Source organism: Bubalus bubalis, chromosome 24 (assembly GCF_019923935.1).
Source record: "Bubalus bubalis isolate 160015118507 breed Murrah chromosome 24, NDDB_SH_1, whole genome shotgun sequence".
NCBI lineage: Eukaryota > Metazoa > Chordata > Mammalia > Artiodactyla > Bovidae > Bubalus > Bubalus bubalis.
Window position 1 is genome coordinate 11,610,714 of NC_059180.1, and position 13,629 is coordinate 11,624,342.

The 13,629-nt window shown below is 41.7% G+C and overlaps 1 protein-coding gene across 8 annotated transcripts in view; it reads left to right on the forward strand.

Annotated features, from left to right (window-relative positions):
* AUTS2 (activator of transcription and developmental regulator AUTS2) overlaps nt 1-13,629 on the forward strand; it is a 1,208,197-nt gene that overhangs the window by 292,729 nt on the left and 901,839 nt on the right. For all 8 annotated transcript variants that reach the window (XM_025274741.3, XM_025274742.3, XM_025274746.3 and 5 more), the window contains exon 2: nt 1,892-2,104. In XM_025274741.3, coding sequence (XP_025130526.1) covers nt 1,892-2,104 — 213 coding nt within the window. The remainder of the gene's footprint in view (nt 1-1,891; nt 2,105-13,629) is intronic.

Genomic DNA, 13,629 nt, shown 5'->3' on the forward strand with positions numbered 1-13,629 from the left:
ATCTCCTGAGCCATGGCACCCCTCCTCCAGACAGACCACTTCCCCCATTGTAGCACCTGTGATCTTTCTTTTAAAACAGCTTAGTTTGCAATTACCTGTTTGTGTGATTTGATTAGTGATTTGATTATTTGTCCCCTAATTTCTAAATTCCATGAGGTTCGGGTCTTTTTGCCCTACACAGTTGTTTTCTCAGCGTCTGTAGGATAGTGCTGAGTTTGTACTTGGCATATAAAGGGTGCACAAAAAATATTTGTTGAATGAGTGGAGCCCTGAGAACATTGCTTTGCATCACCAAATGTTCTCCTTTAACTGGCAACATTGGGAGGTGGGGTGTCCTTCAACTAGAAAAGGGAGTAATACTGAAGAGTGGGCTTTTGAGGTCTAGGCAAAGCAGATGTTAAAAGTCCAAGGTCCCCAAATTTGGCCATGGCTAAACTGGGGAAGACATCAAGGAGCACTGTGTGTGTTAGTTCGGGAGTGTGGAGATATTGGAAAGATGTAGAAGAGATAACTGCCCCCAAGAATGCTGGCTGTGAAGGAAAGAGAGAGTGGTATTTTGAGAATGAGAAAGGGATGAAGGGGAATTTTTGTTTTGGTCTTACTGTATTTTTAAATGTATGTTCAGGATCATAGAAACCGAGAAATTGTGTGCAGATGAGGCTCCAGGAAGGAACATTTTCAGTGTAAGGAGGAACACATCCGTCTGTGCGTGCTTAGTCATTCAGTCGTGTCTGACTCTTTGCAACCCCGTGGACTGTGGCCCACCAGGTCCTCTGTCCATGGAATTTCCTAGGCAAGAATACTGGAGTGGGTTGCCATTTCCTCCTCCAGGGGATCTTCCTGACCCAAGGATAGAATCCAAGTCTTCTGTGTCTCCTGTATTGGCAGGCAAATTCTTTACCACTGAGCCACCTGGGAAACCCCAGGAACATGTTCACTTATGAACAAATGAATGAATACCAAATCATTTTATTTTATTGCTTAATGTGTATATTTCTCAGGGTTCTAAAGGACTTTGACAGGTGTCAATCAGCCCATGAGGAAAATGGGCTCAGAGTTGCAGGGACTTACTCTGAGTTTCGTAGTGAATAATGTCCGTGTCAGAACCCAGGTCTTCAGCATCTCAGGATGCCCTGACCTGCCTGCAGGCACAGAGCTCACCTGTGTCCTGTGACTTGGAACACTTGTCTGTAGTTCCTACAGGTGCTGTCCCCTAGTCTAGAAAATCCATTACCCTTTTCCCACCCTCTCCCCTCCCCTGGCCACAGCCAGGAACAAATGACGAGTTACTGTTGATCTTGGTGATATGGTTGTTACATATTTTGCAAAGGAGATGGGAATTAAGGAACTCGGGGTAAGAGGAACTTGGGGTAAAAATATAATGCACTAAGTAAGAAAATATTTTAATCTTGTGAATTGAGTTTCTTTCACTCTGTCTCACCTCCACCTGGCCCTCCTGGTATGTTCAGTCTTGTGCTGATATTTTTGCATCATGCATGCACTTAGTACTCCTTTTCTGAAACATAGTTGGTGTACTATTTTGAGAAGCAAGTGTATTAAGCCTACTAGAGGAATAGTGTGTGCTGGACCCAGAGCAGAATCAAATGGAAAGCTGCTATCCCAGGCAGCAGTGAAACCACTTCTAATGGACAGATACTTTGTGCTTTGTTGAGTTCCCCATCGGCATTCCCCCCAACAAGATTAGAAAGGATACATGTGTGGCATTAGGGATTCAGAAGAATTGGGTTTAGTTTCAGGTAGTCTCATACCTCACTTTCTTGCCTTTACTGGGCTCCCTTCTAGTAACCCCATTTAGCCTCTATTTTGGGTGTGACGCTAGCTACCTATGTAACCACCACTTCCCTTTCCTTCTCTCTCTTTTTTCCTACAGAAAGATGTAGCACTTAAGCCTCAGGAACGCGTGGAGAAACGCCAGACCCCTCTGACCAAGAAGAAACGAGAAGCACTTACCAATGGCCTGTCCTTTCACTCCAAGAAGAGCCGACTCAGCCACCCGCACCACTACAGCTCAGACCGAGAAAATGACCGCAACCTCTGCCAGCACCTCGGGAAGAGAAAGAAGATGCCGAAGGGGCTCAGACAGGTGAGAACGCTTAGGGCTTGTTCCGTCCTGTGGCTGCTCTTCCTCAGGTGCCTACTTGTCTGTGGTTCTTCCTAACAGGTGGAGAGGAGATCCCTGGTGGGTGCTGGAGGGCTGCCCTGCAGAGCCGTGTGTTTGCTTCTAAAAGAGTAGTCCAAAACCAAGCACTTTGAAACTTAGCGCGGTACCCTTTCAGTCACATGTGCTCTGTGTAACAGAGACTGATGCTCGTGCTATTGGCATTGAAGGCAGACCGACGGAGGTCTTGGTGATGGTCCAGGTAGACTGGCTTGCAGGGAGAGATCGTCTGGGGTAGAGGAAAGGAACCAGGCAGATCTGATCCTGTGCACTGTGTGTATCAAGGTCCTGAAGTGCTAAACACGGTTATCTGTATTCAGGCAGGGGACCCTGCCTGAGATTTGTATTTGCTAGCGAAGCTCAAATACTGTGGCATGTGGGAGAGCAGTGGTGAAGAAATGAGGTTTTTTAGGTTTCCTCCACAGCCCATAATTCAGAACTGCCTTTGTGATCTGCCGCTTGTATGAAAGCCTGGTGGTAGAGCTTACTGGGCTGTTTAATAATTAGGTTTCAACGGTCCACAAGAAAATTCAGCTCTTGGCATTTGGGGAACCCTTCTGCCTGTGGAAATCCCCACATGAGATAGATTAATAATGAGAAGCGAAGCTGTTTATAGCAGCTTTTTCAGCACAAATCCAGAGGCTTTAGCACCTGCCGAGTTACCTGTGTCCTGGGTGTGTTTTGTTTGTTTTTGGAGGGACCAAGGGGTGAGACTGACTGTCTCTTGAAGGAAGCAGAGGAAGGGAGTGTGGTTCACAGAGCAGGTGCTGCTAATTAGAAGCTGAACAGGTAATTTATAGTTTGCAGATGTTTCTCTGCAGAGTGAGAAGATCTAGGATCATACAAATCAGGGGTTCTAAAACTTCACAGATGATTAGAATCATATCAGCCTTATTGAACATCTTCCTGGCTTCACCCTAGAACCCGAGGAATCAGAATCACTAGGCACTTTGGCATAGAAGTTTGTAGTCTTAGAAATTTCCTATTTGATAATGGTCAAGCCAGTTTGAAAATCATTCTTATAAAGAATCAAGAACATTTTTCTGGTGATGAATTTTAGTCAGAAGTTTGGAAAAATGAAACTCTCTAAAAGATTTAGTGAGCAGTTTGGTGTCAGAGTTGAACTTGATGGGTAAACTTCTGAGAAAATACTTGGAGCGATGGATTTCAGCATGGACTCAGGAGGATCTCAGGAAAGTGTCCCCGATTCTAACACATTTGTCGTCAAATAAATTGCCAGATTGGAGTTATAAAAGTAATTACTAACATTTGTCTAATACATAGCATGGTTATCACTCGGTAAAGGAGTTTCTGTAGTATGATCTATAATTTTCACAACAACCCTGGTGAGGAGATGATATGATATTATGGTTACTTTACAGATGGGAAAACTGGGGCTTAAAGAAATAAAGTGACTTGTCTGAGGCCACTTAGCTGTGAGGGACAGAGCCAGGGTTTAGACCTAGATTTCTCTGTCCTGCTCTGTTTTTATTGTATATTGTGCTTCCTGTGGTTGATACAAGGACTCCAGGTCATGGGGTGCAGGGAATCTACAAGTATTTTTAGAAAGTTCATGGGTTGATTTGGTCAGAGGGAGGGATTGTGGTTATAGAAATGGCCTGTGAAAGCTCAAGAAGAAAATAGGATAAACTCCCAAACACAGTGAGCATAGAAAATTCGGATGAAGATTAATATATATATATATATATATTTTTTTTTTTTTTGGTCAGAAAGTGGGGTGAGGTCTAGGTTCTGTAAAACATAATGTGCCTGTGGTATTTGTGACTCGCAGACCAAGCCTCTCCCTGTGAGCTATGTGGAAAAAGTGGGTTTTCCAATGTCCAGAGATTGCCCTGTGACCGCTGCCTCTCTGGGAGGGCCTCCCTCCCACAGGTGGGAGGCTTTTCAGGCAAGAGATCAGTTTAATTCTGAGCCTCCACAGAGCTGTGGTTCCTTATCCTTGACTCTCTCACTCCCAAGCTTGATCTGACTTTTCTGTTCTCCTTTCTCAAAATTCTTCTTTCTACTTTGTCCTCTAGTTGAAAGCGTCTATGATCTTACAAGAAGGCTAGGACTCATCTGTCTCAAATTCGAGTAGCTTTTTGGTCTTAATGATCAATCTTTTGGTACTAATGGTGTTTGAAATCAAAGCTATCCTTGTTTCAGGGAAAATATTTGGAAAGCAATTAGTCTGACTCACTTTTTATGAATCACAGAGAAGAAAAGAATGAATTGTATTTGGGGCCTGTGAAAGAATTTTAAAAACAAGTGGTGTTTTCTTATCTTCAGTGTTGATGCCAAAGTATACTATCCAATTTAAATTTTTTTTTTTAAGTAGAAAGGGAAACCAAAGTTGATAATTGAGGTAAAACTGTAATGCTTTTATTTATGATATTCCTAGCATCAGATGTGCTATTATGAAGCCCTGAGCAAAGCACTGTCTGTTGCTGCCCATCTGTAAAATGAGAGTTTTAGACTAGAAGTTTTCTCGGTCCCATGATTCTTCTAAGTTTTTGAATAACACAAAGATACTGAATATATAGTGTTGCTGAAATCTGTAATGGAATATCATCGTAGGCTTGAAAGTAATTTAATTTTGAAGTCTGTAACTGGTTGGATCTGTGAAAACATTAAGGGGAGAGAATGAGATGCATTCCTGGTATGTCAGCCCAGGTAAGTGCTGTCCGTTGTGTGATCCTTGGTAAAAGGTGACGCACAGATGTGTTTAATGGTTACAGTAGATGTTCCACAACTTGTGCTAAGAATGTCTGAGACTGCTTTCCTACCATGCCAGATGTCTGTACACATCACAGTTACTTCCACCACCCCATCTTTGCCTCTTTTCAGATAAAGTAGCTGAATCTTAACTGTTTAGCTACGAGGGAACCTTGAGATGGAAGTAGGCCTTGAGGAGAATTTCTAAATTAATGGATTGTTTTTCAGTGCCTCTCATTGAGAGAGTGATAAAATTGCAAGAGCCATAGATGAAAGAGAGCAGCAGGAGTGAGAATTTATTCTTTAGTTTTGACTTGGTGACAGTGGATTAGATTTGAAACTAGGAATTGGTACTCCCTAAGCAAAGGACTTTGGAGAAGGCAATGGCACCCCACTCCAGTACTTCTGCCTAGAAAATCCCATGGACGGAGGAGCCTGGTAGGCTGCAGTCCATGGGGTCGCTAAGAGTTAGAGACGACTGAGCGACTTCGCTTTCACTTTTCACTTTCGTGCATTGGAGAAGGAAATGGCAACCCACTCCAGTGTTCTTGCCTGGAGAATCCCAGGGACAGGAAGCCTGGTGGCTTGCCGTCTATGGGGTCACACAGAGTTGGACACGACTGAAGCAACTTAGCAGCAGCAGCAGCAAGCAAGGGACTTAATGTGCAGCTTTCCGTAACTGTGGGAAGATGTTACTCCTCAGTGCAGAGAAAATAGAAGGTGTGTGTGTTTTGTTTTTTTTTTTCCTGAAACTTCATTGAAGGCAACTAATCTTTTTACTGTGAGAATGCAAGTACATACTTTTTTTAAGAGAGATGTGTAGTTCTGAAATTAAACCCCCTTTTCCTTCTCTTGCCTGATTATAAAACCTCACTTCTCATGAAACTTTTCCAAACTGTTGAAAGGAAGTGTTTTTAACTAGCACTTAGCTACCCCCGTGGAACTTACCTGTTGGGTTATGTTTTTAAATATAAATACATACTGACTTAGAAGATACTGAACTAGCAGCTGTCTTATAAAAGGGTTCCACTTTTTTATATGGCAAATTTGAAAACTTTACAAAAGGGTTTTAAAAAGTGAAGGAAGGGACAAATTAACTGTTACATAGAGGAGTGCATGTCTTTCTCATCTCCCTGTGCTTATGTTTATCCTATGCAGAATTATTTGCTTATGATGTGAGTACTCAGACATTATATTGCAAAGTTTTGGCTCTTACCAATAAGGGTATGGTAGGTCCCCCCTCCCCCAATTTGACTTAGGAGTGGGAAAATCAAAACAGAGGTTGTTAGGTCCTCTGCATAAGAATCTTTACTCTGTTAATTGGGAAACTACCAAAGAACACAAGGAAATCACGGGCTGCCAAACTTTCCACCCAAGCCCTAAGTTCAGCAGAAGCTAATCTTTGGGAAAACTTAACTCCTCTAAGGGCTCTGAGTTTAGTTTTCTTTCAGTATGTCTGACTTCCAGACCACGGGGGATGCTTTAAAATTTTAATACATTGTCGTTGAAAACACTGAGAGCCAGGGGGTTTTAAAAATAGAGAAGCGATAGGGAAAAGTTGATAAGAGTTCGGAGAACTCTCAGATTTGGCTCTGAGTGAATATTTCTAAATCTCCATTTAGTCCATTAGTCTGTCCTCTCTCTCTCTCTAGTATGAACTGAAGCAGAGGAAATAGGCCTAAATCAACTAGGAGGAATTTTTAGGTTATATGAACTTTGCTAACAAACAGATACCAGGATGGATCACCAAAATACATCCCAGAGTCTCCCTCCTAATTGAATTTTAAGTTCCCAAAAGTGATTCATCTAAGGACAGAATTTCCCAGAGAGAAGCAACCTACTGAGATTGCTTCTAGCAGTAGGTGAAAATTTTAGGAGAAAAAGAAAGAGATTTGGGAATATTTCAGGAGTCCTGGCAGTTAGGCTCTAACATTGCTGGTGAGAATGGCTTGTGTGGGAATGTCTTACATGGTTTATATATCTTTATACAGGTTGATCTGGGTAGGTTTGGCTTGTAAGGAATGAAAATTTTCTCCTTTCTTTGAAAATCTGTTATGGTGGAGTTAAACTTGGTAGAGGATTAATAGCTGACATTGCAGATACCACTGTAGATGTATACTGATTTCTAGGAAGAGAAGGGACTGATCCCAGTGCCAGGTCTTTAGAATTGGAGCTTCACGTGGTGGCTGTGTCTGCCTTGTGTATTGGCATTGCGTGTTCGTCTTATCTGGAATAAGTGGTTGTGTTGGTCAAGGGCCCAGGAGACTCAGGCCACCAGCTGAGCTTGTACCCACCTGATGAAGCAATAGGTCTTGCCCACACTGTTCACCTTTGAGAGCATTTACTGCTACAGGTTGATCCTTTATCTCAGTGGACTCAGATTGTCGGAAGACTCCTTGGTGACATGACATTTGTTACTAGCAGAAATTCACTTGCAAAGGAGGATTTATAATGGAAAGCTTTGATTAAACAGATCCAGTTCAAGTCACATTGCTGAAGACCTGCTGATTAGTTCTGGGTGGAAATCCAAGCTGAAATCACACAGGTATTTATCCAGCTTGACTCTAGGGCCTACAGGGTTCTGGAAATCAGAGCATTTGAAACACTAATGTAATTAGGTATTATACTTTAGTAATGAAAAGACACGACCTTTGCTAGGTGCGCTTTCATAAATACATTTGTTATAATAGTTAAATGACTGAAGGTATATTGAGCTGGTATCAAGAAATGTGAGCTGCAGTTAAATCATTTTTACTTCATGCTTCGGAGTTTCAAGTTTAATGTGTTAAGTGGGATTTCATTTGCTTTTTAAAAAGTATAGTCATGAGAAGGTTACAAAAGTAGATATTAAAGAAAATTCATTTTTACCTTGCAATGTGTTTAAGTTGCACACAACTGTTTTCCCTTTGCCCAAACTACAGAAATGAGAATAAAAACATATAAGAAAAGACTGAGAGTAAGAGTGGGGAGGAGACTGGCTTGTAATTGCTTTTGGAATCTTGATTGACTTGAAATAAGGATAAGATGCCAGTTTTTAACATCTGTTGGGGAGTTGGGGAGTCTCCAACTCAGGCTGTCTTTTCAGAATTAGTTGTATTTTATATTGGAGGTATTTGTTTGGTATTTAGGAACGTCGGACTATTATAACAACAAACTTTATGAAGGCTTTTTTTTTCTTTTTTTCTCTTGGGCATTTAGAAGCAGTGAGTTTATTCTGTGAGTTCTCGGATTTTTATTTTGTGTCTTTTGACTCCTATTGTTGTCTGGGCTATAGTCTCATCAGCTCTGCATGTTGGTAAAGTGTTAGTCACTCAGTTGTGTCTGACTCTTTGTGACCCCACGGACTGTAGCTCACCGGCTCCTCTGTCCATGAAATTCTCCAAGCAAGAATACTGGAGTGGGTAGCCACTCACTTCTTCAGGGACTGTTCCCAACCTAGGGATTGAACCTAGGTCTTCTTCATTGCAGGCAGATTCTTTACCATCTGAGCCATCAGGGAAGTCCTCTTAGCATGTTGCTAAGAGGGAGCATAAATATCACTTGACTTCAGTGAGACAGATGTTTGAAGTGAAGTGGCCAGTAATAAATTTTATCCTAAGTGACCTATATAACTCTTAATTAAAATTTAGTAAAAATCAACTAAAAAGGACATAGCACATTGACTACCAACCTCATAAAATAAAACCCATAGAAAGAAAATAGGTTGAATTGGAAAAGGAACTGCAGTTGATAGAATGGGAAGTAACTTAGCTTGAGTGATCCTGAAACCTATGGAAATTGTTTCATAAAACAGTGGGCTTCTTTAATCCCAAAGTAAGAATTTGTTATACGTATGTGTGCGTGGAACTTTGTTAAGGGCTGTTTAAATATTCTATATATTGTTAGAAGAGTAACATGGGTGTTGATGGAAATGGTGCTCCATTGTACCTGTTGGAATTTCTTACAAAACTGGTGATCGAAGGGTGACACAGCATGTTTTTCTCTTTATAGGACTTAGGCACTACCCTTCTGATAGTTGATGAGGGTAGACAGCCTCCATTTCTTTCTTTATAGTAAAACTGCCTTTCTGTGTTAATGTATACTTTTCCCTCTTCTGAAGATACAATGTTGTCTGCATGTGGCCAGATCTTAGCTTCAAAAGGTGAAATAAGCCTCCAGGTGTTCTGCATTCTAATCTCCACTTAAAGCTGTCCCATCTCCACACAAGTCTGTAAGTGACAGGTATTGAGTGGGAGGCGGGAGTGGGTGGGTGGCTGTGTGGTTTGCAGTGGTTTTGGTGGGGAGCTGAGCAGATGGTGGTGATCGCCACGTGTTGCGAGATTCCCGTGGGAGTTGGTGGTGACAGGCGACTCACAATGTGCTATTTACAGTTTGGGTTTGCAGTCTTTCAGTGACATCTGAATGCTCTTTAGCAACTGCTTTCATTACTGCCTTTCGAGGAGCTGCTAATTGAAAATGAAATTGTGGGTGGGCTTTAAGGCAGGCCCAGGCAATGCGATGTGGTAAATGTTAGAATTGTTGGATATTTTAAGGCCTGGTTTGTAATTGTTTTTCCAAGAAGGAAAAGCTGAAGGTGCATTTGAAGATTCAGTATGTACACACAGGCAGAGCTGAATGTCTCATCCTGCCCAGAGAGCCAAATGTGCACTCACTAGGCTGGAAACCAAGCCATCTGCCCAGGGCTCACCTTCGTAAGGTTCACTTTAAATGTGTATAACCATGTAAGGTTCTTATTTTAAATCCGCTAACATCTTGTAGTAATCACTGTTGGTTTTTTGTAGAATATCTTCCTTCTTTCTTCCTCTGCTGTTCATATAGTTACTGTGCAGAAGAAAATGATGATCTCATCTCTTGAACTTTGAGGTCTTTTATTCCAGGTATTGCATACAACTTTTCTTCCTATAAACCATTTCCTATCATACAATTCTGTTGAAGGCAATTGAGGCCTCCAGGCACAATGAGAGAAGAGGAAGATGGAGGATTGATTGGACTTTGACAGTAGGTGATGTTGTTGATTTTCTTATGGCTGCCTCCAGCTGTGGGATTGTCATTTGTACCTCATCTTTGGAGTTATTAGCTAAAGCATCAGTAGCATTTCTGAAATGGTAGCTTTTGTAAGTGTTTATGTGAAGAATTGTTTTATTGCCCATTCTCAAAATAGCTTTGCACAGAGAAATCTTGTGCTGAACAAGGAATGACCTCCCTCTTGGAAGTGCTGTTAGCTCTCTTTTTAATTAAATATGAAGATAGATACAACATTACTGCATTCTTTTTAGCTTTCCCCGAACATTTCAGTGAATGCTGTGAGACAAAACCATCTGAATTATATGCTTTATTTGAGTAGGGCTGACACTGCTTTTAGAGAATCCCTGAGGGGCTAAGGGGACCTTGATGACACACCCCTTGCTGTATTTAACCCTCAGTCCCATTAGACCTGGCTTGCCACAGGAACCCAATAAATGCACTTGAGTTACTGCTGTACCTTAATGATGTTTAAAAGAACCTATTTGGGTATTCTAAATTAACTCTGGAGCATTTTCCTTCTTGATGATGATTTTATACCAGGCAGATATAACAGAATTCTTGCAGGAGTTCAAGGTGTTTTCACACCTAGGAGATTGTGTCCTCGTGCTGGTCATTACGAAGACACACACACATGGGAGTGGAGCCACAGTGACTCACAAACTCAGGGAAGTCCTGTCCAGGCCCACCTGGTGTCTTTCAGGAGCCCGACAAGCTCTGCCATGGGACCTGTGGGAACACTTGACCCACATTCAGTGATCTCGACTCTACAGAAGTTTCCACTTCTCCCGAGCCACTGCCTACCATGACACTGTTGCCACCTGTCATTCTGTGACCATTGTGCATGTGTGAGTGCTCAGGAAGCACCTGTGTCACACATCTTGAAATTACGTGGTGCAAGGCTGGATGGCCCTAATTGACAGTGTTGGTTCTGTGAGGCTGAAATTGGCTGGAATTAGATTGAGAAGCAAGTAGCTGCATTTTGTGGATGGGAACATACAGAATACAGTTGCTCACAGGATGGTCTTTGGACCACTTTTGCCAGAACAACCCTGGGGCTTCTGCAGATTTCTAGTCATCACCTCTGACTGGTGGCGTCAGTCTTTGGGATGGGGATCAGAGTATGGCACCAAGTTCCTCAAGCAACCCCAGTATAGGGGCTGCAAGAGATATACTTTTAGTAAACTGAATCGTGTTCTTTTTTTAAATTTGTATAAAAGAGAAATTACTGTGCTATTTGGAAAACTTGTAACAGATCTTAAAGTTTTTAAAACCATATCCTGTTCTAAATAATTTTATCCATACTAGGACCATATTCTTGTTCTGCATATTTACTAATTGAGTTCCTTTTCAAAATTTTATTGGAAAAAAGAAATATTAATTCCAAATACTATAGACATTACATGACAAAAAGTTAATGTTTTTCAAATGCCTACCTTTTGATAGCTTACTAGAATGTAGTCTCAGTAGCAGAGTTATGTTGTATTCTTGCCTTAAATCCAGCAGCTCCCTGAAAGAACACAGCTTTTTATACATCTGGTAACTGGAGTTTATTCACTACTCTTTTTTAAATTTCCTCCTCTTTCTCTTCTTCTTCTTCTTCTCTTTTTTTGTGGCCGTACCTCACAGCATGGAGGATCTTAGTTCCCTGACCAGGGATCAAACCTGTGCCCCTTGCAGTGGAAACATGGAGTCTTAACTACTGGATCGCCAGGGAAGTTCCTTTTAGGTTCCACTTACTGCTTTCTTTTTTCAGCACGACAGTGGTATTTTGCTCTTAAGGTTTACTAGTTTTAAAATCTTCCATATTATAAAAATCAGTGACATTTGTTGGTGGTATTGAAGGGGCAGATGGGAATGAAATCTGAAAATACTGCCTCTATCAGTTGTGCCTAAAGAGCATTAAGTATTTTCTTCATTAGTAAGAAAGACTCAACATAATAAAATGTTATACTTGAACTTTTGGTTTGGGGGTCCACAAATTCAAAAGAAAATATTTTCCTTCTAAAACCAAACAGAACAAAAGCCCTCGGAAGAAATTTTGTTTCAGTAGCAAAACCTATACTTAGGATTTAACAATTGCCTGAGATTGTGTCAACAGTAGGTAGCATTTATTTTTAATGCATTGCTATGAGACTACAAATGCTGTTTCACCGGAGATGAGTGCAAAATGATCCCCTGAACAGTTGCTAATGAAATTATCACACTGTATGAATAAGACTATTAATAAGGACTTTCTGATGTAAAAGAAAATGCTGTCATCAAATTTCCCTAAGACATAATGAGGGTGATGAGAAAAGCCTCTGCCTCTTGGGTGACACATAAAGCTGGGTCATGGGCCCAGCTCACATTGCTAGAAGGCTGAATTAAATGGTGCTTTCTGAAACTCAAGCAGCCCATGTGCATAATTTATCATCACCTGCCTCCTGCCTCCTCGGATTAAAACTCTAAAATCTGTATTTCTCAAATGAACATGGCAGTGGGGAGGATTATGGTGAGGCAGCTGGGGCTTCGGTTGTGTAGGTGTGTGTGAAGGGGGATAGACTGGGATCATGTAGGGAATCTAAGCCATCTACCCTTGGTTCTCTAGACGGAGTGAGGAGATAGACTGATACACCAGAATATCGAGAGAGAAGGATATGGAGCTTAAAAAAACTTTACCGTAATGATCCTGACCCCACTCTTCTCTGCCTTTTCTTAAACCTGACAGCCCATCTTGCTCCCTCCTTTTCTGTCTTGGAGTCTGCCTTCATGCTAGACTTTCAGCTTTTTGACTTTCATCTCACTGTCTCCTTCCCTCCAAAGTTTCTTGCTTGTTTTTCAACCCAGTCAGGATTGTATGGGACACCACTTAGATTTGCTCTCAGAGTTACAGAATGCCTTTGCCACTTGGATTCTTGCTCCCTTGATCATGCTGGTCCTTTCCTCTCAGCGTTTATGCTGATTACCTCTCCTGGGGCTTCCTGGGTGGCGCTAGTGGTAAAGAACCTGCCTGACAATGCAAGAGACATGAGAGACCCAGATTCCATCCCTGTGTCAGGAAGATGCCCTGGAAGAGGAAATGGCAACCCACTCCAGTGTTCTTGCCTGGAAAACCCCATGGACAGAGGAGCCTGGCAGGCTCCAGTTCATGGGGTTGCCAAGAGTCAGACACAACTGTAGTGACCACATCCCTCATCCTTTGCCTGGGTTCTTAGCATAGTTCAGCATTGTTTTGCTCATGGTTGTTGTAGTCTCTTGTTTAAAAGCTTCAGTGACCCTGCATAGCCAGTGAAATAAAATCAAAGCCCCCTTAGTGTAGACCTTCTGGGTCCTCAGTTTGATCTAAGATACGTTTCCTGTCTTGTCTCTCTCCCAGCCCTCCATAAACTCTAGACTTGCTACAGTTGCTGTTGTTTGCATGAACCCTGTGTTTCCTCCCCTCTGTTAAGAACAGCTTATGCTGTCCCCTTCCTTTGGAATGGCCTTCTTCAGTAGTTCTATTTGTCTTCAGTGATGACTGCAAATCTGCTTCTTACTTGAAGCTTTTATGATCTTTTCTTTGTTTATAACTAGGGTGACCCAAAAATTTATCACCTATAATGTAGGACATTTCTGAGAGTGAAAGGGATCAATATTAATAATTACCCTGTAATAATAAGCATAAATCAGGACTTCCTGGAAAACTAGGATTTACGCTCACTCTAATTCACTTTTGATCTTTTCCATTTTGT